Source organism: Tubulanus polymorphus, chromosome 6 (genome assembly GCF_964204645.1).
Source record: "Tubulanus polymorphus chromosome 6, tnTubPoly1.2, whole genome shotgun sequence".
Lineage (NCBI taxonomy): Eukaryota > Metazoa > Nemertea > Palaeonemertea > Tubulaniformes > Tubulanidae > Tubulanus > Tubulanus polymorphus.
Window position 1 is genome coordinate 16,017,791 of NC_134030.1, and position 18,344 is coordinate 16,036,134.

At 38.9% G+C, this 18,344-nt stretch overlaps 1 protein-coding gene across 9 annotated transcripts in view; it reads right to left on the reverse strand.

Moving 5' to 3' along the window:
• Positions 1–18,344, reverse strand: part of LOC141906818 (kinesin-like protein KIF28) — a 139,057-nt gene that overhangs the window by 49,296 nt on the left and 71,417 nt on the right. For all 9 annotated transcript variants that reach the window (XR_012619423.1, XR_012619424.1, XM_074796214.1 and 6 more), the window contains 2 exons: positions 16,594–16,748; positions 11,490–11,627 (listed from right to left, as the gene is read on the reverse strand). Coding sequence is in view for 7 of the 9 variants with exons in the window: in XM_074796214.1 (XP_074652315.1) it covers positions 11,490–11,627; positions 16,594–16,748 (293 nt within the window). In the remaining 2 variants the exon portion in view is untranslated. The remainder of the gene's footprint in view (positions 1–11,489; positions 11,628–16,593; positions 16,749–18,344) is intronic.

Genomic DNA, 18,344 nt, shown 5'->3' on the forward strand with positions numbered 1-18,344 from the left:
CTATAGTTGTAAAGTCGCCAAGACCATTCGTAAAAATTTCCACATTCTATTGGATGATGCCAATGCGGGACATCTTTACGATGGTTATCTCCTCACTTGTTTTAGAAACGATAAATCTATTGGAAATAAACTCGTTCGTACCAAATCAAATTTAAACACTGAGATTTTAGGAACCTTCACTTGCAATCAAATGCGGTATAAAATGCATCGGAGAAACCAAACGCAGATTAGCCGACCGATTTAGAGAACATCTTGGTTATACATTCAAAACAACTCAGATAATCTAGTTGGTCAACATTTTAACTCCCACGACCATAGCATATCTGATATCTACACCGAACGTTGCCTTAACGAAATGTCCTACATACACAAACTGAATACCCTATACCCGTTTGGCCTTAATCGGGAGGATGATACCTTTCGCAGATAACCTCCCTTAATATCGTTTGCATCTACATCTAGTAGTACCATTTGGCTATTATTACATTATTATTATTATAACTATTATATCATTATTCCTATTATCTTTATATTTATCAAATCATATTAATATTACAATCATTATCATTATCATTATCATTATTATTATACCTTTTATCGTTTCTTCTAGTTATTATATTATCAATATCTATTGTCTTTATATTGATTCTCAGGTTCTACTTATTGCTCAGTCGTCCATTGTGTTGTGGTCAACCTTGTTATAGTTACCGTTTCCAAAGGTTTTTCAAACTCACGCATATCGATAAAGGCTCTAAGGCCAAAACGTCTATACCTAATTTGAAATAAAGAAAATGCACCTCAGCTCTCAGATATACATCATACTTATTGTACTACTTCGAGGTGAGGGGAACACGATCCACTCGATCAACTTAACGAGAGGTCTGAAAAATTTTTCAGTTGAACCCGTCAAGAAGGAGAGATTCACCGACCTCTTCAATTTGATGAATTAACTGAATTGTGGCGGTCTTAACCCTTACAATACCACTACTGTATGGCATACGGTACAAATTGGCAAGCTAGCATACCCGTACCGTATGTGATACGGTATCACTTAACCCTTCTTCTAGAAGGGCAGATCTATCAGTATCAGCCGGTGCTGCCATCTGCATAAAATCCAAGATGGCAACAGCCAGGAAAAAACAATTTGGCTGGACGAAACTGTTCAGCAGCTCATATATGATGCTGACAGTGATGCTGGTGACTTGGAATTTGGAACAAATTGAGAGTGACAACGAATATGACAGCAGCAGTTCAGATGTTGAGACTTAGTCAGAAAATAGGTTTATAGTGTCGGCAATGATTTTGATGATGAAAATGAAATCAGTGACAATTTTTTTGTCATGGCAACGGACACAAATAACAATGATGAAGAACCAGAAACTGTCCATCCTCAAGGTCACGTATATCCAAATAATTTGTCTTATTTGTAAGCCCAATGGTTATCAACACCATGGTATACAATGTATCAGTGTAAAATACATAGGTAACAATTTTCTGAGGCCTGAAATTATACCCCAATGAAACCCCTTACATCCGGCCTTCCGACATCGGTGGAGAAGTTGGTAAATGAGTGGAAAAATAAATGTTTTAGTTGTTCTATTGCTTTGAAATTTTTACTACATAAAGTAAGGATATATGGCATGGCATACAATTTCAGTTGGAATTGAAGAGATCAGTGCATTTTGCTGGGAGACAGAGCAGTTAATCTGAAACTTTTTCGTGAATTTTTTTCATGGCGGCCATCTTGGAGTATGTGACCTTGACCTCAGGTTCACTTATATCCAAATTATTTATGTCTACATTGTTGGCCCAAAAGTTATCAACAACATGCTATATAAATTTTCTGTGTCAGATACCTTGGTAACTATTCTATGAAGTTTCAAATATACCCCTATAAACCCCTAAATTCCTTCCGGTATGGCAGTGGAGACACTATGTGGTATTGAAAGGGTTAATAAACGTATGTACCTTTTAGATATAGAGCATACGTTACCGTCTTTTAGATAGCCCTAAAACTTGAAAGCTAAATTGTTGTTCGTCAATTGTATGCATTTTTTGTTTGTTTGTTTGAAGTTTATCCGAGGAATGAAGATCTTGATAGGTTCAGGTGGTTCATCCTGCTACATAATATCAACATCGTATTTTTGATGATGTTTATAACCATCTTATATTCTTGAATGTGATACGTTATCTTCCAAAATTCAAGTGCTATCTATTTCTATCAGCTAAGGCTACAATATGTTACTAAATTAAAAAGTTCATAAGTGAAAAAATTAGAAATTTAAATTTCAACTATCTTCTACTATGGCAATTAAATGTCAGAAGTACAGGGATGAAAACAGGAGGTATTGAAATCCGCTGAAATTTTGAAACATGAGGAATTTACCTTTACACTATATAACCTAATGGAAAACATTTAATAATTCACTGACGATATATTATTCCTAATTGAAAAGCGATCGCCGTACGGAACGCAGTGGCGCTAGCAGTCGGTACTGAGGCATCATTATAAGGCATGTGAACACAGTGGCGCTAGCAGTCGGTACTGAGGCATGATATGTTAAGGCAAGCGAACACAGTGGCGCGAGCAATCGGTACTCGGGAATTCTTATTCCAACGCCGGCGCGGTCCATTGCTAATAGGATAACGATTCTCATTTCCTCGGCTAAGAAAAGGGGGCCTTTGAATTATTAAGTAACGGATTCTGAAATTCACTCCTGGACACAAACCAATAACACAATGATAATCCGATAAGGGTATCTTTTTGAGTTTTATTATTTCAACACACAAGAAGAGATATTGAACTATTAAATTTGCCATATTATGCAGTATTACATTCACACAGGATCCAGATTACGCAGGAATCAGTTTCACCGTAAACTTTCAAACAATTTAGATTAAACTCGTTTAAGAGTCCAGTTTAACCATCTCTTGTTCTGAAACTATTTTCACTTACAACGGAAAATGATGGTTCTAACAAAACAAACACGAATTATAGCCATGAATTACAGGTTAAGGACAAAGAATATAAGCCGAGCAAAAATTCAATTTCTACTGTACCGCCGACGCTTCTCTGCTAATTTCTGAAGAATCTCATTTTGATCGGCCCTTTTGGCTTTGGCCTGCGCGGCTGCTGCATGAACGATCCTAGCTTTTTTCGCCGTCTCGATATTCGTTTCTCTTGCTTTTCGTTTTGAGATTGTTTCAGTTTTCCGTGCTTGGATCGCTTTTAAATGAGATTCCCGCTTTTCTTTTGTTTCTTCGAGTTCTTGCTTATGAACTTGTGCAGCTGAAGCCATGTTTACGTTCAAACCCGTGGGACAGATGGGATCGCGGCGAATGTCATTTCTATTGAAAAAATCCACAGCCGACTTTCCAGCCAACGAATACTTCACTGTCTGTAAGGCACTGTACGTTGATATATTCAACCGGTTGGATGTAGTATCCACAATATTCGACATTTCGCTGAATGAACTTTCAACTAGTGGGCATATGAAGCAACTTAGGAGCGCAAATACCATTTTTGAAAGATTAGGATATGCTTTAGCCACGTGCGACCACCATTCGTCTATAGGCACCGGTATTGACTCGTCAGAAATAGCTTCTGGGAGCGTCTTGTCAGCCGTGTAACGGTGTACCTCAAGTTGGTAGCTATCAACCTCATCTGAATTCAGAACATGTGTTGCTATATTTGGCAAATCCTTTAGATATTTCAAGGTCAAGGTATGACCGCGACATGCTGGATCAATTGCAGCTATACGTAACAGTGTCTTACTGTTAAGCGGTAGTCTCTTTGCCAAATATTTAGCACAAGAGAGGCCTTTCTGACTTTGTCGTAAAATTCATTGACAAGTGGATCTTTTAGATTCTCACTGATAAGTTTTGAGGCTTTGTCTCCAACAAACATTTCACTCGGTTTCATCGTACAAAGATCAATATCGACACTAACTAATTTTCGATCATCGGCAGGGATCTTGTCAGGCTGAATAAAGCAACAGAGAAATTCCCGGAATACACTGACTTGTTCATCAATAAGCTTATGTATCAACGGCTCTCGCTTTTGAACTTTCAGAACATATTTTTTCAGAACAGGAAAAACTGAAATCAGGAAATTCAGGTACATAACTGTCCGTTTTCGGTCGACAAACAATCGATCGGTAATTTGATTTTTTCTTGCTTTTCCGTCCTCAGTAAGTTTCTTGTTTTTTACAGTTGACTGTATCTCTTTAATGCGATCTCGTGCAGGTTCTGAAATACCCAAGCGCCGAAAAATTTCTACGCAACGGGCTAGATATATAATGCGATCACCTGGATTAAAAAAACCGAAGTAGAACACTGTGTAGGCTTCTAACTTACGTTCTAAATCAACAGCGGCATCGTGCAAAGACAGCCACCTGGTAACAACATATCTTTCTGGCATCGTGAAGTTAAATCCTAACAAAGAACATATTTCACGAAGGTAATCATCGCGCAAGTCAGGTGACCATTTCAAATCATTGTACAGATCTGTAATTAGCTTTTCGATCACTTTATCAAAACAATTGGTAAACTGTTTTGACGAATTGTGTACGTGGTGCGTCGAGTTGCCGTCGATGTTTAGAATGTGAGGGACCTTATCACGCAACCTGGTCTCGAACCCGGATCTGCAGCCACGCATGACATTACATGAATATACAAGAACGGACATTAAATGATCATAAGATATCTGCCGATGGTCCAACTCGCCAATGACCTCGTTAAAAATACTTTCACTTTTAGCCGAGATGACCTCAAGTGAAAAGAGACATGACGAAACACAATTTTTTTCTCGATGGGTGAATAAAAACTGGCGAGAATAGAAAGAACTTTTTTCAGACTTAAACTTGTTGCTTCATCGATGTTGAGAGAGAAGAAGTTCTCATTTAGTTCTTCATTTAACTGATCTGAAAATGTCTTGGCCAAGCCATGTTTCATTTTGTACGATGCTGTAACTCTGGACATTTGTAAGTGCGACAGGGCATTTCTGTCTTTACATAAATAAGGCTTTAATCAGATCTATCACATCCGGAACAATGCTAAATGACATGTTTTTGTCGGCAATGAATGCAAGCAGCATAGCCTCAGAATGAAGAACCCGGTCCTGCACTGGAATGAAAGGTTCAACTTTCGGACGACTGCTCTCATTTACAGTGGATGGTGAATCTTTAAATGCTTGCCAAAGACCATACGGTTTCTCCTGTTGTGATGTTGAAGATCCTGCAAGGTAAACATTGAAGACTCAATCGATTGTCTGTTTTTATTTATTCTTAGACCGAATGTCTAGGCCTCAAATTATTTGATCTAATTTCATATCTAAAAGCTGCAAATGAAATTCTGCAGCCGGGATTCCTGCAGAAATTTTTTCCACAGAACAAACTAAGGTACCGACTGGGTAAAATTTTTGGTTCAAAAACAAAGGAGGCATACCTGGTAGTTTGTAATTACTTCTTCTGTCTTTATCTATATCTTTGTGTTTTTTTGCATTTACGTGATCAGTAATAGCAACCTTTCTCCGTGCACCATAGTTTATTTCGCTGTCGCACCAGATGCATAATGCTTTTCCAGCAACGCTGATTTTTCTTATACATTCAGCGAGGGGAACATCGTCGAAAACGGTCTCTAACCAATTCCATTTCCACGGATTTTTTAATCCTTTATCAACCACCCCTGATGGGTCTACAGAAGAGCACCTGTCTATGTTCTTACGATCCATGACGAACAAACTGCTAATAGCACCCCAGCATTCAAAACAAAACTACGGCGCGGGAAGCTTAATACGATAGACAGACAGGTAGACGCGATGATACGCGCACGCTAATAGTTTTCACGTTAGATTATTGATTTTTTTTACACACACAATCTGATTGTACATCGTAGCGATATAAAAATAGAACGCTTTTACGGTTCGGTTCGGTAGGCCTATGTTATCGCTAACGATGTCTGATTCAGAGAGAATGTCACAGAGTCCACCACCCCCCCCATTTCTCAACGGATTTGCACTGATCTCAAGAATGAGAAAAATGGGCCCTTTGTCCGCGGAAATCTGCGGATCCGCGGAAGATTTTCATCCCTGGAAATAATATGTCCATGAAACATTCATCTGCTGTGTGAGAGGGAACTCTATTTCCATTTTAAGTAAAATCAGCCACGTAGGGTCTTGCGTATGGTTGTGATAAAAAACGTTTATAAGATACTTTCGCTATTTACTCATGAATCATTTATGTTTTGAAAGTCATGGAATCTTTCAATGCTTATTTCTAATGTGCAATGAGAGTTCACTTTAGTTTTTGGTTTTCTTCTGAAAGAATAAATCTTCATTCCATTAAAATAAGAGATAAATGATATTATTGATGATCCAGACAAATAAGAGGCATAGTTTATAGTCATATACGGAAGTAACGTATCATGTAACAGAGAAACAGGCAGCCTGTAGGCTGATACAGCTCTGCTGTTTTATGATAAGATTTTACAAGGACCAGCTTCACAGCACGCTCAAGTGTTCAAATCCAGAAAACAGCTCTATAATTAGAGAATATATTTGGAAAACCGCTTTATAACTCTTTTGTCCTTGGCCCATAGTATCTACATACATGTACTTACTTTCATCGACATGGGACAAAAATTGTAGGACAAGTGGCAATTTAAAGATTTTACGAGTGTGACCTTTACAGCGCCCCTGAAGGTCAAATTGGAAAAACGGCTTTATAAAATTTTGTCCTTTGGCCTGTAGTACCTATAAACCAAGTTTCTTCATCAGATTATACTTATAGGATGAGTAGCAATTTAAAGATTTTACAAGCGCCACCCTTACAGCGCCCCCTAGAGATCAAATTTGGGAAACGGCTCTATCACTTTTTAGCCCTAGGCCCGCATTAGCTTCATACCAAGTTTGGTCTAGATTAGAAAAGAACAGTTGGCAGATTTCATGAAGTATGGTACCTTTCTGGTCAAATATTGAAAATATTATTATTAACTCTTTCGCTGCTAAGCACGTACACTGTACGTTTTTCTCTGACTGCATTTCTGTGCTAAGCACGTACGGTGTTCGTTTTTAGGACACTAGGAGGTGGTGGCCGCCTGTGGGTTTATAGAGAACGAATATCAAAACAGCAAGTTATTTGCAAGTCTCCAGAGAGTATTTTCCAAGAATTCTAACGTATTTTGAATGAATGTCATACGTCACATCGGACTAGGGGGTTCAGAATTGAGTGACGTCATTCCAAAAGACCAGGAGAGCTAAAAAACGTTTAGAAACCAGTGATGTTTTAGAGGAATTATTCGGATAGCGGTGGAGAATTATTTGGTAAAAACAGTAGTTCCGAATCGTCAGGAGACGCGAGTGACCAAGCTGACTATGGGGAACTGTCTGAATCGGATGAAAACGAGGGTGAAATGGGGGAACCAGGTCCAAGTGCAGCCACAGTAGGTGCTGGAGATTGCCATATTCATATTCCTATGGACCCTGAACCTCTACCTGGTCCAAGTCATGAACAATCTGATACTGAATCTCTAGGTGCAACAGGTGATACAGACAATAGTGATTCTAATAGTAGTACTAGAAGGCCTAGTGGGGATCAAGAACAAGGTCACGACATGTCTGACTCCGAGTCGGAAATGTCAGGTGCGGATTCTGGTAACGACCGCAGTGACGCTGGAAATGGTCGCAGGCAACGTAGAGGACGTAGAGGTGGGAATGCAGGTGGTGGTAGGCCTAATCGTGGTGGGCGTGGCCGTGGTGACGCCCGTGGTCGTCGTGGTGACGGTGGTCCTGGCAGAGTCAGAGGTCGTGGTCACGGCCGAGCCAGAGGTCATGGTGATGGTGGTCGTGGAGGTGGTAAAAGACGTGGTGGTGGAAATCGGCCAGATCCAGAAGCTGGATGGGATGCAGCAAACATCACAAGACCAAATGTCGGTAATTTCACTGGTAATCCGGGGATTGTAAATCACCCTCAGCAAGGTGCAGACGCAGATCCGGTGGTTCATTACGTACAATTTAGTTGATATTATAGTTGGGGAAACTAACTTATATGCGACACAATTTATCCGGGACACTCCTCTAAAACAGAAATCGCCCGTACATCATTGGAAGGAGGTAGACAGGGATGAAATGTGGAAATATCTCAGACTCACCTTCCTTACGGGTATTGTCAGGAAACCTATGATACAAATGTATTGGTCCAAGGAACCCATGTTAGCCACCCCATTCTTTGGGATGATCATGAGCAGAGACAGGTATCTTTGCATTCAACGGTTTTTCCACTTCAATGATAATGATGAGCAACTGAATCCATGTCCTGACCGACTGTACAAGGTGAGACGGATCTACGACTACATCATCAACAAGTTTCAGTCAGTTTATGTCCCTGAGGAACACTTATCGCTAGATGAGGGCATGCTGAAATGGCGAGGGCGTCTGGTTTTTAGGGTGTATAACCCTAAATAAAGGTCAAATGGCCCTGTGGCTCACCATTAAGTCATTTAGTGCATATATTGTCAAAAATATTATACTAAATATAAATTAATTCGGATTGAGGATGTATGAGGCTGACAATATATGCGCCTGCGGATGTGTTAGAGTTCTATCATTGCCGAGTCACTGTGCTATATATAGACTCGCTCAGGTGATTACTAACACCCACAGCCATATACTGTAACCTATATTCGCACACACGCGGCTGCCTGCTGACGCGCGTGTATACAAATGTACTAGCGACGCAGTATTAGATTGGCCGTAATTTCACAAGTCAGAATACCTCCATCCACAAAATGTCCAAAAAATGCAAACATATAAGGACTTTTTTTTCTAGAAATGAAAAAAATAGCGGCTATGATTTTTTTCTTAAATAAATACCGACTTGGAAGACCCACTACTTGCTAGTTCAGAATTGCAACTGAATTGAATAGCCCACTCGCTTATATTCGTGTCAACGAACAAATTATAAGCAAACGTAGGATACCTAATCGAATAAAATGTTCGCCATTTTGTCTTGGGTTTCACATTAGGCTTTCCCAATGGGCTTTCCCAATTACATCAGAGACGCTGAAATTCCTGGAATTTCCCGTATATCCCACAAACAGCCAATCACATTCATTGTACCTTAGGTTACAAGGTCGACTCAAATAAATAGAAGCGAGGAAATTTAGGGGGTTTATAAAGTGAGGGCCTGTAGGTCGAAAAGTACATTGAGATCAGTCGAACTAAAAACGGCGACACTTCCAGGAAGGATTGAACTTTTATATATTTCAATTCCAAGCATGCAAATTGTCATATATAAAAACGTGCCATTACTAAGTGCTAAAAAGCAGGGTTTTTGCGTGTTTTTCAAGAATAAGTCCCCTAAAAATAACTCTATCACTATGAAATTTTTGTGGGCTCGAGAACTCATTAAGCCAAACCATGAAACCAAAAATCAACACAATCGGTTCAACAGCCAATGTTTGTGCCTTGTTGACACACCGGTACTCTATTCATTTTCAATGAAAACTGCTTCATCAGACCGTTTGCGTAGGCAAACCTACGGTTCGCCAAAAACCCATCAAGTACGGGACGAAAGCTTACGTTCTCAGTGAAGCTACATCAGGTTATGTGTGGAACTACAGTTTATATTGCGGCATGCATCGATCTGTTACACAAATATGTGATGATCTTTTGGAAGAACTTAACGGAAAGAACTATAAAGTATATATGGACAATTTCTACAATAGTGTAAAAGTGCCAAAACATCTTATTGCGAACTCTGTTCATACATGCGGCACTATTAGAATCAATCGTGGTTTTCCGCCGTCAATGGTCATTGAATCAAACAACTTGGAGCATGGACAAGTTGCCGCCCGTCAGAACGGCAACATTCTTCTACTTGGCTGGAAAGACAAGTGGCTTGTAAAGATGGTATCGACAATGCATGATGCATCTATGGGAGATTCCGGGAAGAAAGACCGCCAGGGAAATCCTATAATGAAACAAAATGTGTACTACAGTATAACAAATATATGTCTGGTGTTGATTTCATCGATCAACTAGGTAGCTACTACCCCTGCACTAGAAAGTCAGCCAAGTGGAGTAGAAAGCTAGGTTTACATCTCTTGCATCTGTGTTTGCTAAATGCCTATGTTCTGTATAACAAATATGAACAGGAAAAGTTGACTTTGATGCAGTTCTCAACTCAGTGTATCAAGTCAATGGTGGAACTCGGTCGAGACGATTCGGCGTCAACGGATGCCTCGGCAGATGATGGCCCCCCTGAAAGATCAAGGTAATTGATAAAAGCGTCTTCAAAATTTTCCTCAAAAAGTTCAAAAACATGTTAAAAGTGCTGATTTTGGCGAACAACAATGGCTGCCAGTCGGCCATCTTGATTCTGACAGGGCCAGTTTTTGGGCCGAAGATGTGTCTAGGGTAGATACCTGTGTAACCCAAATATCGAGACATTACATTGAAGCGTCTTCAAAACTTCCCAAAGTAACTGGATTCCGTCTACGGACGGACGACGGACAAACGACGGACCAAAAGTGAACGCAATAAATAGAGCTGGCTAAAAAAAGAACTGGCTTTAGCCAACAACAATGGCCGCATGTCAGCCATTTCGATTCTGACCGGGCTGGACGTACCCGCCCCACTCCGCGCGGTTGCGCCACCGCGCGGTATTTACGCGAAGCAGCAGAACACAAACATGGCCACTCTCTCAATTTTCAATGATAGAAATCGTGTGTGCATTTCAATTATTCCGGCTGTTAGGGTTTTAAGGCACAATATAAGTTGATGATGTGATATGGCAATGTTAATCAATGATAATTCCGCACTGAAGCTAGTCACGAACCGTGCCGATTGAGTGTACAGCTGCCAAAAACACTGAAATGTGCGTAGTTGCGTAACTATTTGCAGTGAATTGCGGACGAAACATGAAGCCTTAACGGCCGTTTAAAAAAAAATTATACCAATCGCAATTGTAAAATAAAAATGAGATAGAACCTAAGTTAAAATTCTGGCCATTTCTAAAATGTTATTACTAATTTTTAGTCAGTGCGGAACGTTTAGTTTTCCAACAATATTGAGGGGTGGTAGGTAGTCATGCAATTCAAGTCATCATTTATTACACTTTACTTCCGTGTTGTTGAAAATCTCGCGAGTCCTGGACCAAACCCCAATGAACAATGTGATCTGTGTGCTGGCCACAAATGCACACAGATCACACTACACTACCCATTACACACTCCAGTACCCACAGCTTTCATATATTCATCCAAATATTTAGTGGCTTTCATCCAGGTTTTTGGACTGATGATATGTCCTGGGTAGAACTGCGTGTATGAACTACGTGTATGAACTAAATATGAACACAATCCATTGGAGTGTCTTCAAAACCTATATATCTACAGATTTCCGTTTTCGAAATTTCAGAATTTCCTTTTGATAGTTCATGGCTATTCAAGAATTTCAAGGCCAACTACAAACCCTGAGTATCTTGACTCACCCCTTAATTCGCCTCTAGCTTCTGCAGGTACTATCACAATTTCAAATTTCATTTTTCTATCTAATTCTTCACTGATTGCATTAGCCTCTGTAACTGCAGGTAACGTATCCATCAAATCTTCTTGTAACAACAATTCCTCTAAAATAAAACTGATAGTTTAGTTCAGAGTTCAATTCAAGACTTTTATAAAGGACCAATGGTCCAGTGGCTCGCCAAACTGGTGTGAAGTAAAATCTGTCACGTAGGCTACCGGTATGCAAAAAATCATTTCATTTAAAATTAAACAAGAAAAAAATATATATAAAAATGGACTCAATTTTGGTCAGTGTGAACTTTTAATGATAACTGACTTTTAACGAGAATGAAATCTTCGAAAAATTGATTATGGGCCTTTTGTCTGAACAAATGTTCATAATTGCAATACATCCCTTGAATGATGTAAAACAACTAAAACTATGAGTGACCAGATAAGACACGATACAAACTTGGTGAGAGCTTGGGTTTACTCAGAGGTTTAAGTAGCTTAAGTAGCTTACATCTTCACTCAGACAAATCACTGTTATGTGCGACCTACATAGTGGCGCGGGTAATATATAACTGATACATACACGCAATGAACACGAGAGTATGTAAGGCTATATTGCCTACGTGACTGTACAAGACTGTTTTCAACGTGAACGCTGTGCCGCAGTTACCAAACTAATACAAATAATCAGGCTCCAAAACGGATCGCAAATGCAAACGTTAATCAAATGACTTCAATTAATGATGATAAAACAAGTATTCCAGTCGTGTAAATATCAGACTCATCTCTAAAAATTTGATGCTATCAGTAAATCAGCCGTGTGGTGAACACAGAAGTAAATTTCCGCATTTTGAAACCACATTTTCGTCAGATATCTTGATGCAACGTTACCTTATGCACGGGATATCAAAACTAGATGAATCATTGAACACATCGCACACAATAAATCCTTATAGCATATGCCTTGAATATCAGTATTATACTGATATCCATTCGCACTAGAGATGATGAATATCAACCTATTCAATCGTGCCGCCATTTTGTATGTGAAATAACGCGCACCAGCTGATCGACCTCGTTCAATGTTATGACTTCATGATAGAAGTCAAAACATAGTCAACACAAATTTTATAGAACCAAGATTTTGAGGGGTTTCTTCTTTGAAAGCCCATAACTACCGAACCAAGCATCGGATCTTGGCGATGTAAAGTTCTTCCGATGCAAATAGCATTGAATTTTCAGATGTGTTATTTTGGACAGTTGAAGATGCTGCATGAAAAAACGTGCTCAAATAAATTGAATTTTTGAAACTTTTTGGTAAATTTCTTTAAAAATATGAAACCGACGGCTTTCAACTTAGTGCACCATTAAGAACTAGGGGTCCAGGGACACCATGCCCACTTGGAAAGTGGTTTCCAATGCTCAACAATCTAACAATTTCAATATTCAACGCCCCCTGGTGACCATATACAAAAACCAATGACCTTGAAATACTTTCATAGAACATGTCAGCAGGTACGATTTTGTAATTGATTGTGATAACAAAATACGCCTCATTACCAATCTAATATGGAAATACTAAGTAATTCTACTATTCAATGCCCCTGGTGACTATATGCAAAACCCAATGACCTTGAAACTGACTACAATCAGACCTGCCAACCTTGTGTCTGACTAAATCAGAACAATTTCATAAATTATCAGTAATTTTTGAAGTTTTTCAGTAACAAGCATACAATACTAAAACACTATTATACTATATAAATCATTTTATTTATCAACGAAAAAACAAATTGTGATTGTCAGAACAATTAATACTGTAATAATTGATTCCCGGCAAATAAAAACAACTGAGACAAAACCGCTGCAAATTGATTAGCAAATACATCTTTTGAAAATTATCATCTAAATTGTTCAACTTTCACGGACAATTCAACATTAATAAGCATAATACGATTATCGTTTCGATAAAGCTGCCGCTGTAGCCTTCTTAGCTTTCTCTTATAATTTCACGCTTGCATCATACTCATGACAAACAATGCCTTGAGCTTTCATGATGAGCAAACTTTCCAATGTCTTTTGTCCTAATGACGCTCTGAAGTCATTTCGATTCTTCCTGAAGATACTAAAAATTCTCTCGCACTGCGCATTCGAAACTGGTATCAACAACACTTGAAGCATCCCCCTGGGTAAAATAGTAAACCTGCAGAGAAAATATAATTTGGTGGATAAATTTATATTCTATACAACAAAGTTTCTCCACCCACTGTTTATGGATTATAGTTTTACTGTACACCTACATAAAACATGTCGGCTTATAATCTAATAGGCCGGATAGCGTCTAAGTCAAGACCAGACGATGCTGGAGTGAAAAAACGACTTATCTTACATGTTTTTGCGTTAGTCTTATGTTTTTTCGTCTCCAAATGACGCTGTATGTCAGTTATACCGCCGTGCGCTATGTTAATAGCAAAACTCCACAGTCCGTACAAAACGAGTGTTTCGAGCTCTTCAAGGCCTTCATGCAGGGGAATTTAACAGTGTAACTACTCCGAAACGTTTGCGTACCGGTCGGCCTCTTTCTTTTATTTGCTGGTTCATTGTTATTAGGGTCTTCATGGCTTAAATCCATCAAACCATCGCCGAATTCGTCACGACTTCTGTCGGCAGCCGTCATTATAAGTCACACTAATTACAGCCGAGAACCGATGCGAATGGTTGGCGAAGGGAGATCGTGTTTGCAAATCTTTTATAATTTAATTTGTTTATCATCGACCAAATAAATAAAGCAGAATCGTGAATTGATAGACGAATAAAATAACTTCAGTCGGGTTATTGCAAAAAATTCCGCGCTTGCAAGCAACGTTGATATATGTTAAAGCAGATGCGCTGTTGTGTTGTACTGTATAGTAAGGCGCTCACGCAGTGTATAGGTTGCCACGGTGACAGCAGGCGCGTGTATGCCAAGGTCACACCAGCGGTCTGTGTACACAAACTGCTCGCGTGGCGTGCCGATAATCAAATCATCTTTCGTCATTTTTAAAGAATATCGTAACAACGCTAGAATTTTCCATAGAACGTAATGAAAATAAACTAAAATCGTAATTTTGAACACCCAATCGTAACATCGTAATTTGTAATGTCAATCCGTAATGATTACGGGAAAATCGTAACAGTTGGCAGGTCTGTACAATAATAGAACATGTCATAAACTACAACTTTGCAATTGATCATGGTAACAAAATATGCCTAGGTACCAATCTAATAAGGAAATACTAAGTGATTCTACTATTCAACGCCCCCTGGTGACCATATCGAATAACTAATGTCCTTAAAACTCAGTACAGTCCTAGACAATGTCATGAGCTACAACTTTGCAATTGATTGTGGTAACAAAATATGCTTAGGTATCAATATAATGTGGAAAAACTTTTTCCCACCGACGAATGGGTACTGATGATACCAAGATGGCCGCCAATTACGTCATTATTGGCCGATCAAAAATTCCTGGCTCAGGTATAAAACATCCCTTTCCAAAGAATACCCTTCACAAATTGCAATGAGAAATGGCAAACCAGTAGAAAGCTACAGGACTCAGAATTTGGCCATAAATTGACATTTTTTGGGCACTAAAAAGGTCATCTTGAGTCCGACTGACCCAATTTTACTTATGGTGATGGACCCGTGGTGGATTCAAATATATACAAAAGATCGAGGTAATTGATTTAAGCGTCTTCAAAATTTCCCTCAAAAAGTGTAAAAAGTGCTGATTTTGACGAACAACAATGGCTGCCAGTCAGCCATCTTGATTGTGACAGGGCCAGTTTTTGGGCTGAAGATGTGTCTAGGGTAGATACATGTATAAACCAAATATCAAGACATTACCATGAAGTGTCTTCAAAACTTCCCAAAATAACTGGATTCCGTCTACGGACGGACGGTGGGCAAAAAGTGAACGCAATAGCCCGCTGGGACTAAAGTCCCAAATGGGCTAAAAACCAATTGCGAAATATATTTTGCTTAATCCGTTCAATTCACCCATTAGTAGTGAAATTACAGGCTAATGAAATTGCGTTTGAGTGTGCTAAAAATAGCTTCGAGCATAGTGTATTAAGCATACGAATGATAATCGATCGGCCAGACCGTTGACATAGGCTCGCTAACGGGAGCAGATAAAAGCTAATATAACTTACTAAAACTTTTCATTGATTTTATACATCAAGTCCATAAGTGAGCTACCTTTTTATTTTTCTGGAAAATAGGACATCAATGACGAGAGTTCGTTATAATTTAGCTCGAGCAGACGATCCACTTGTTATTTCATTGCATATATCATATACTAACAAGACTAGGAATTGCAGTCAGCAAATTTACTACAAAAGTTAGCAACCATACTTAAGGTATGAAGGGTAAGATGGTCACTTCTCTCTTTCTAATAACTTGGTTAAAGAAGACATCTTACATGAATCTTCAACACGAACAAACAAACCCCGAATTTCACTGAAATTAACTTCAGCATTTTGTCCTAAAAATGCTGAGGAATGACATCTTATCATTAGCTTTTTCTATTCATCTTCAGCAGTTTCTTCACCAATAATAAATTAGAGACATCTCAAGGTTGCAATGATGTTACCTAATATTGATCATTGCACATTTATTATTAGATAGCTGTGACTGGGCATGTGAACAACTTAGCATGTGAACAACTTAGTCATTTAGACACACCCTTAAGGTGCATATACATTGAGGTGTGACTGGAGGGGTTTGACCTATGAAATCTCTAAATTTCTAAATTGTTGGGATCTTTTATTTTTGTCAGTGGTTTTTGTTTCAACACTTCCTTACAAATTATGTTCCATTCATTTCAACACGTAGTGCACAGTACCATACTACAGTTGGTTGCAGTGGTCAATGAGTAAGAATTTATTGATGGCAACATCTTACTGCTTCCAATCATAGTCTTTGGCAGTTATTATAAATAGTACCACAATGAGACTCAAGGCCTGAAAAAATCATGGTGGTTTTCACTAAGGGGTAATCTTCCTTACACAGTTAAAGTACTAAGTTAGGTTTGGTTACCTGTGCTTTTGTTTTTCTTATTCATATCGAATCCAGCTGATTTCGCTATTTCTTTCTGTGCTTTCTCAAATGTTGGTTCTTTCATCGGTTCCGCAAGAGAATCACGTTCAGCGGGATGAACAAACACATACAACTGTGATGGTCCAAACATCAGTCTTAAAAAATGAACATTTGTAGAGCTCGATATACATCTTATGTATGATATACGAAATAACTGGATAGCAATTTTCAACTAAAAACAATCAGGGATGAAAACAGAGGAGCTTGAATAACGCAGAAATGTAAAATTATTAGGCAAACACAAGGTGTGAAGCCCCTAAGGGTGGTTTGGGGGCGCTCCCCAAATTATATTTTGAAATTTTAAGGGACTTTTGGCTCATTTTCCAGCATTGACTAATAAGACTGCTGTCAGCGGTTATGAAGACTGCTGCAGTCTATCGTGCCGTCAATGAAAAGGATGACTCCGACAATATCCAAATCACCATAACATGTTCATACTTAAATGCATGTGTCAATAAATGGTTGAGATTCCAAAGAGGGGCCGGGCCTTAGCTATAATCTTCCCATTTATTACCCAAGACAACCACACAGTGCCTGAATTAAACAATGATGTACGCAATGCTATGTTGAATGAATAGAAGCATGCAACGACGGATCTTTAATAAAGATATCCTGCGTAACACTATTACATGTATATATATTATTGAATGGTTGAACGCGTGCAGACAATGGGTCTAGACAATACCAATGTTTCGCAATAATGTAATAAAACAGATTTCAGAGATCGTAGCAGCAATTTTATAAAACGCCTTTAACTGTCTGTTATTTAAGTGTGCTACGATCTAAACTCTCAACTATTCCCAAGCCCCAACCCTCCTTCATTTTTTGAATGGATCTATATCAATCTCAAGAATGATAAAATGGACCTTCACGCTTAGGATTTTCATCCTTGAAAGATATATTTGTGGGACTTCTGCATTCCAAAGATGACTGTCAATAGTTCTTTTTCAATCTGTGCATATGCCATATGTTGTCTCTCGTTCAAAGCTTGTGATGCAAAAGATAGAGGACCACCATCCTGACAAAGCTATGCCCCTAGACCAGTAGCACTTGCATCAACAGAAACAACAACAGGTTTGCTGTTATCGACAGGCTCTTACAATATGGAGGTAAAAACAGCAATGTTTACATGTGTCTTTTGTAAAGCAATTGCTGATTGGTCAGCTTGTTGCCAGGTTTTGATGTCTGTCAACAGAGCACATGTAGGTAAATCTTTTGACCTGACAGGTAATATAGTATATACTCGAATAATTCAAAACTACCTACTACTGGTATTACAACTCTATTCTCAAAATGAGATACGACTTAAAGAGCAAATGCTGTCAAAATAGAATAGTGTTAACCCTTTTGGGACGGATCGTGCCTAGTGGCACGATCCGCAAAATTCTCTCATGGCCGAATCGTGCCGGGCAGAACGATATCAGAGCTGCTCACTCAAACGTCGTTTTGTGTTAAAATGGGCCGATTCTGCCATTTATACTCAACCTATGGGGATTCTCAACGATGTAGGGAATACCTTTTCTTCTTTTTGTTACGCATTTCAACGAGAGGCGAAGCCAGAAAACTTTCTTGAAAATAAGTGAAATTTTCGACATTGTAAGATCCAAATTTTCAAAATGGCGAAGAGGATGACAGCACAAGAGGTTTAAGATGAGATTGTAGCCGATCAGGATTCTGGAGATTCGGATTTT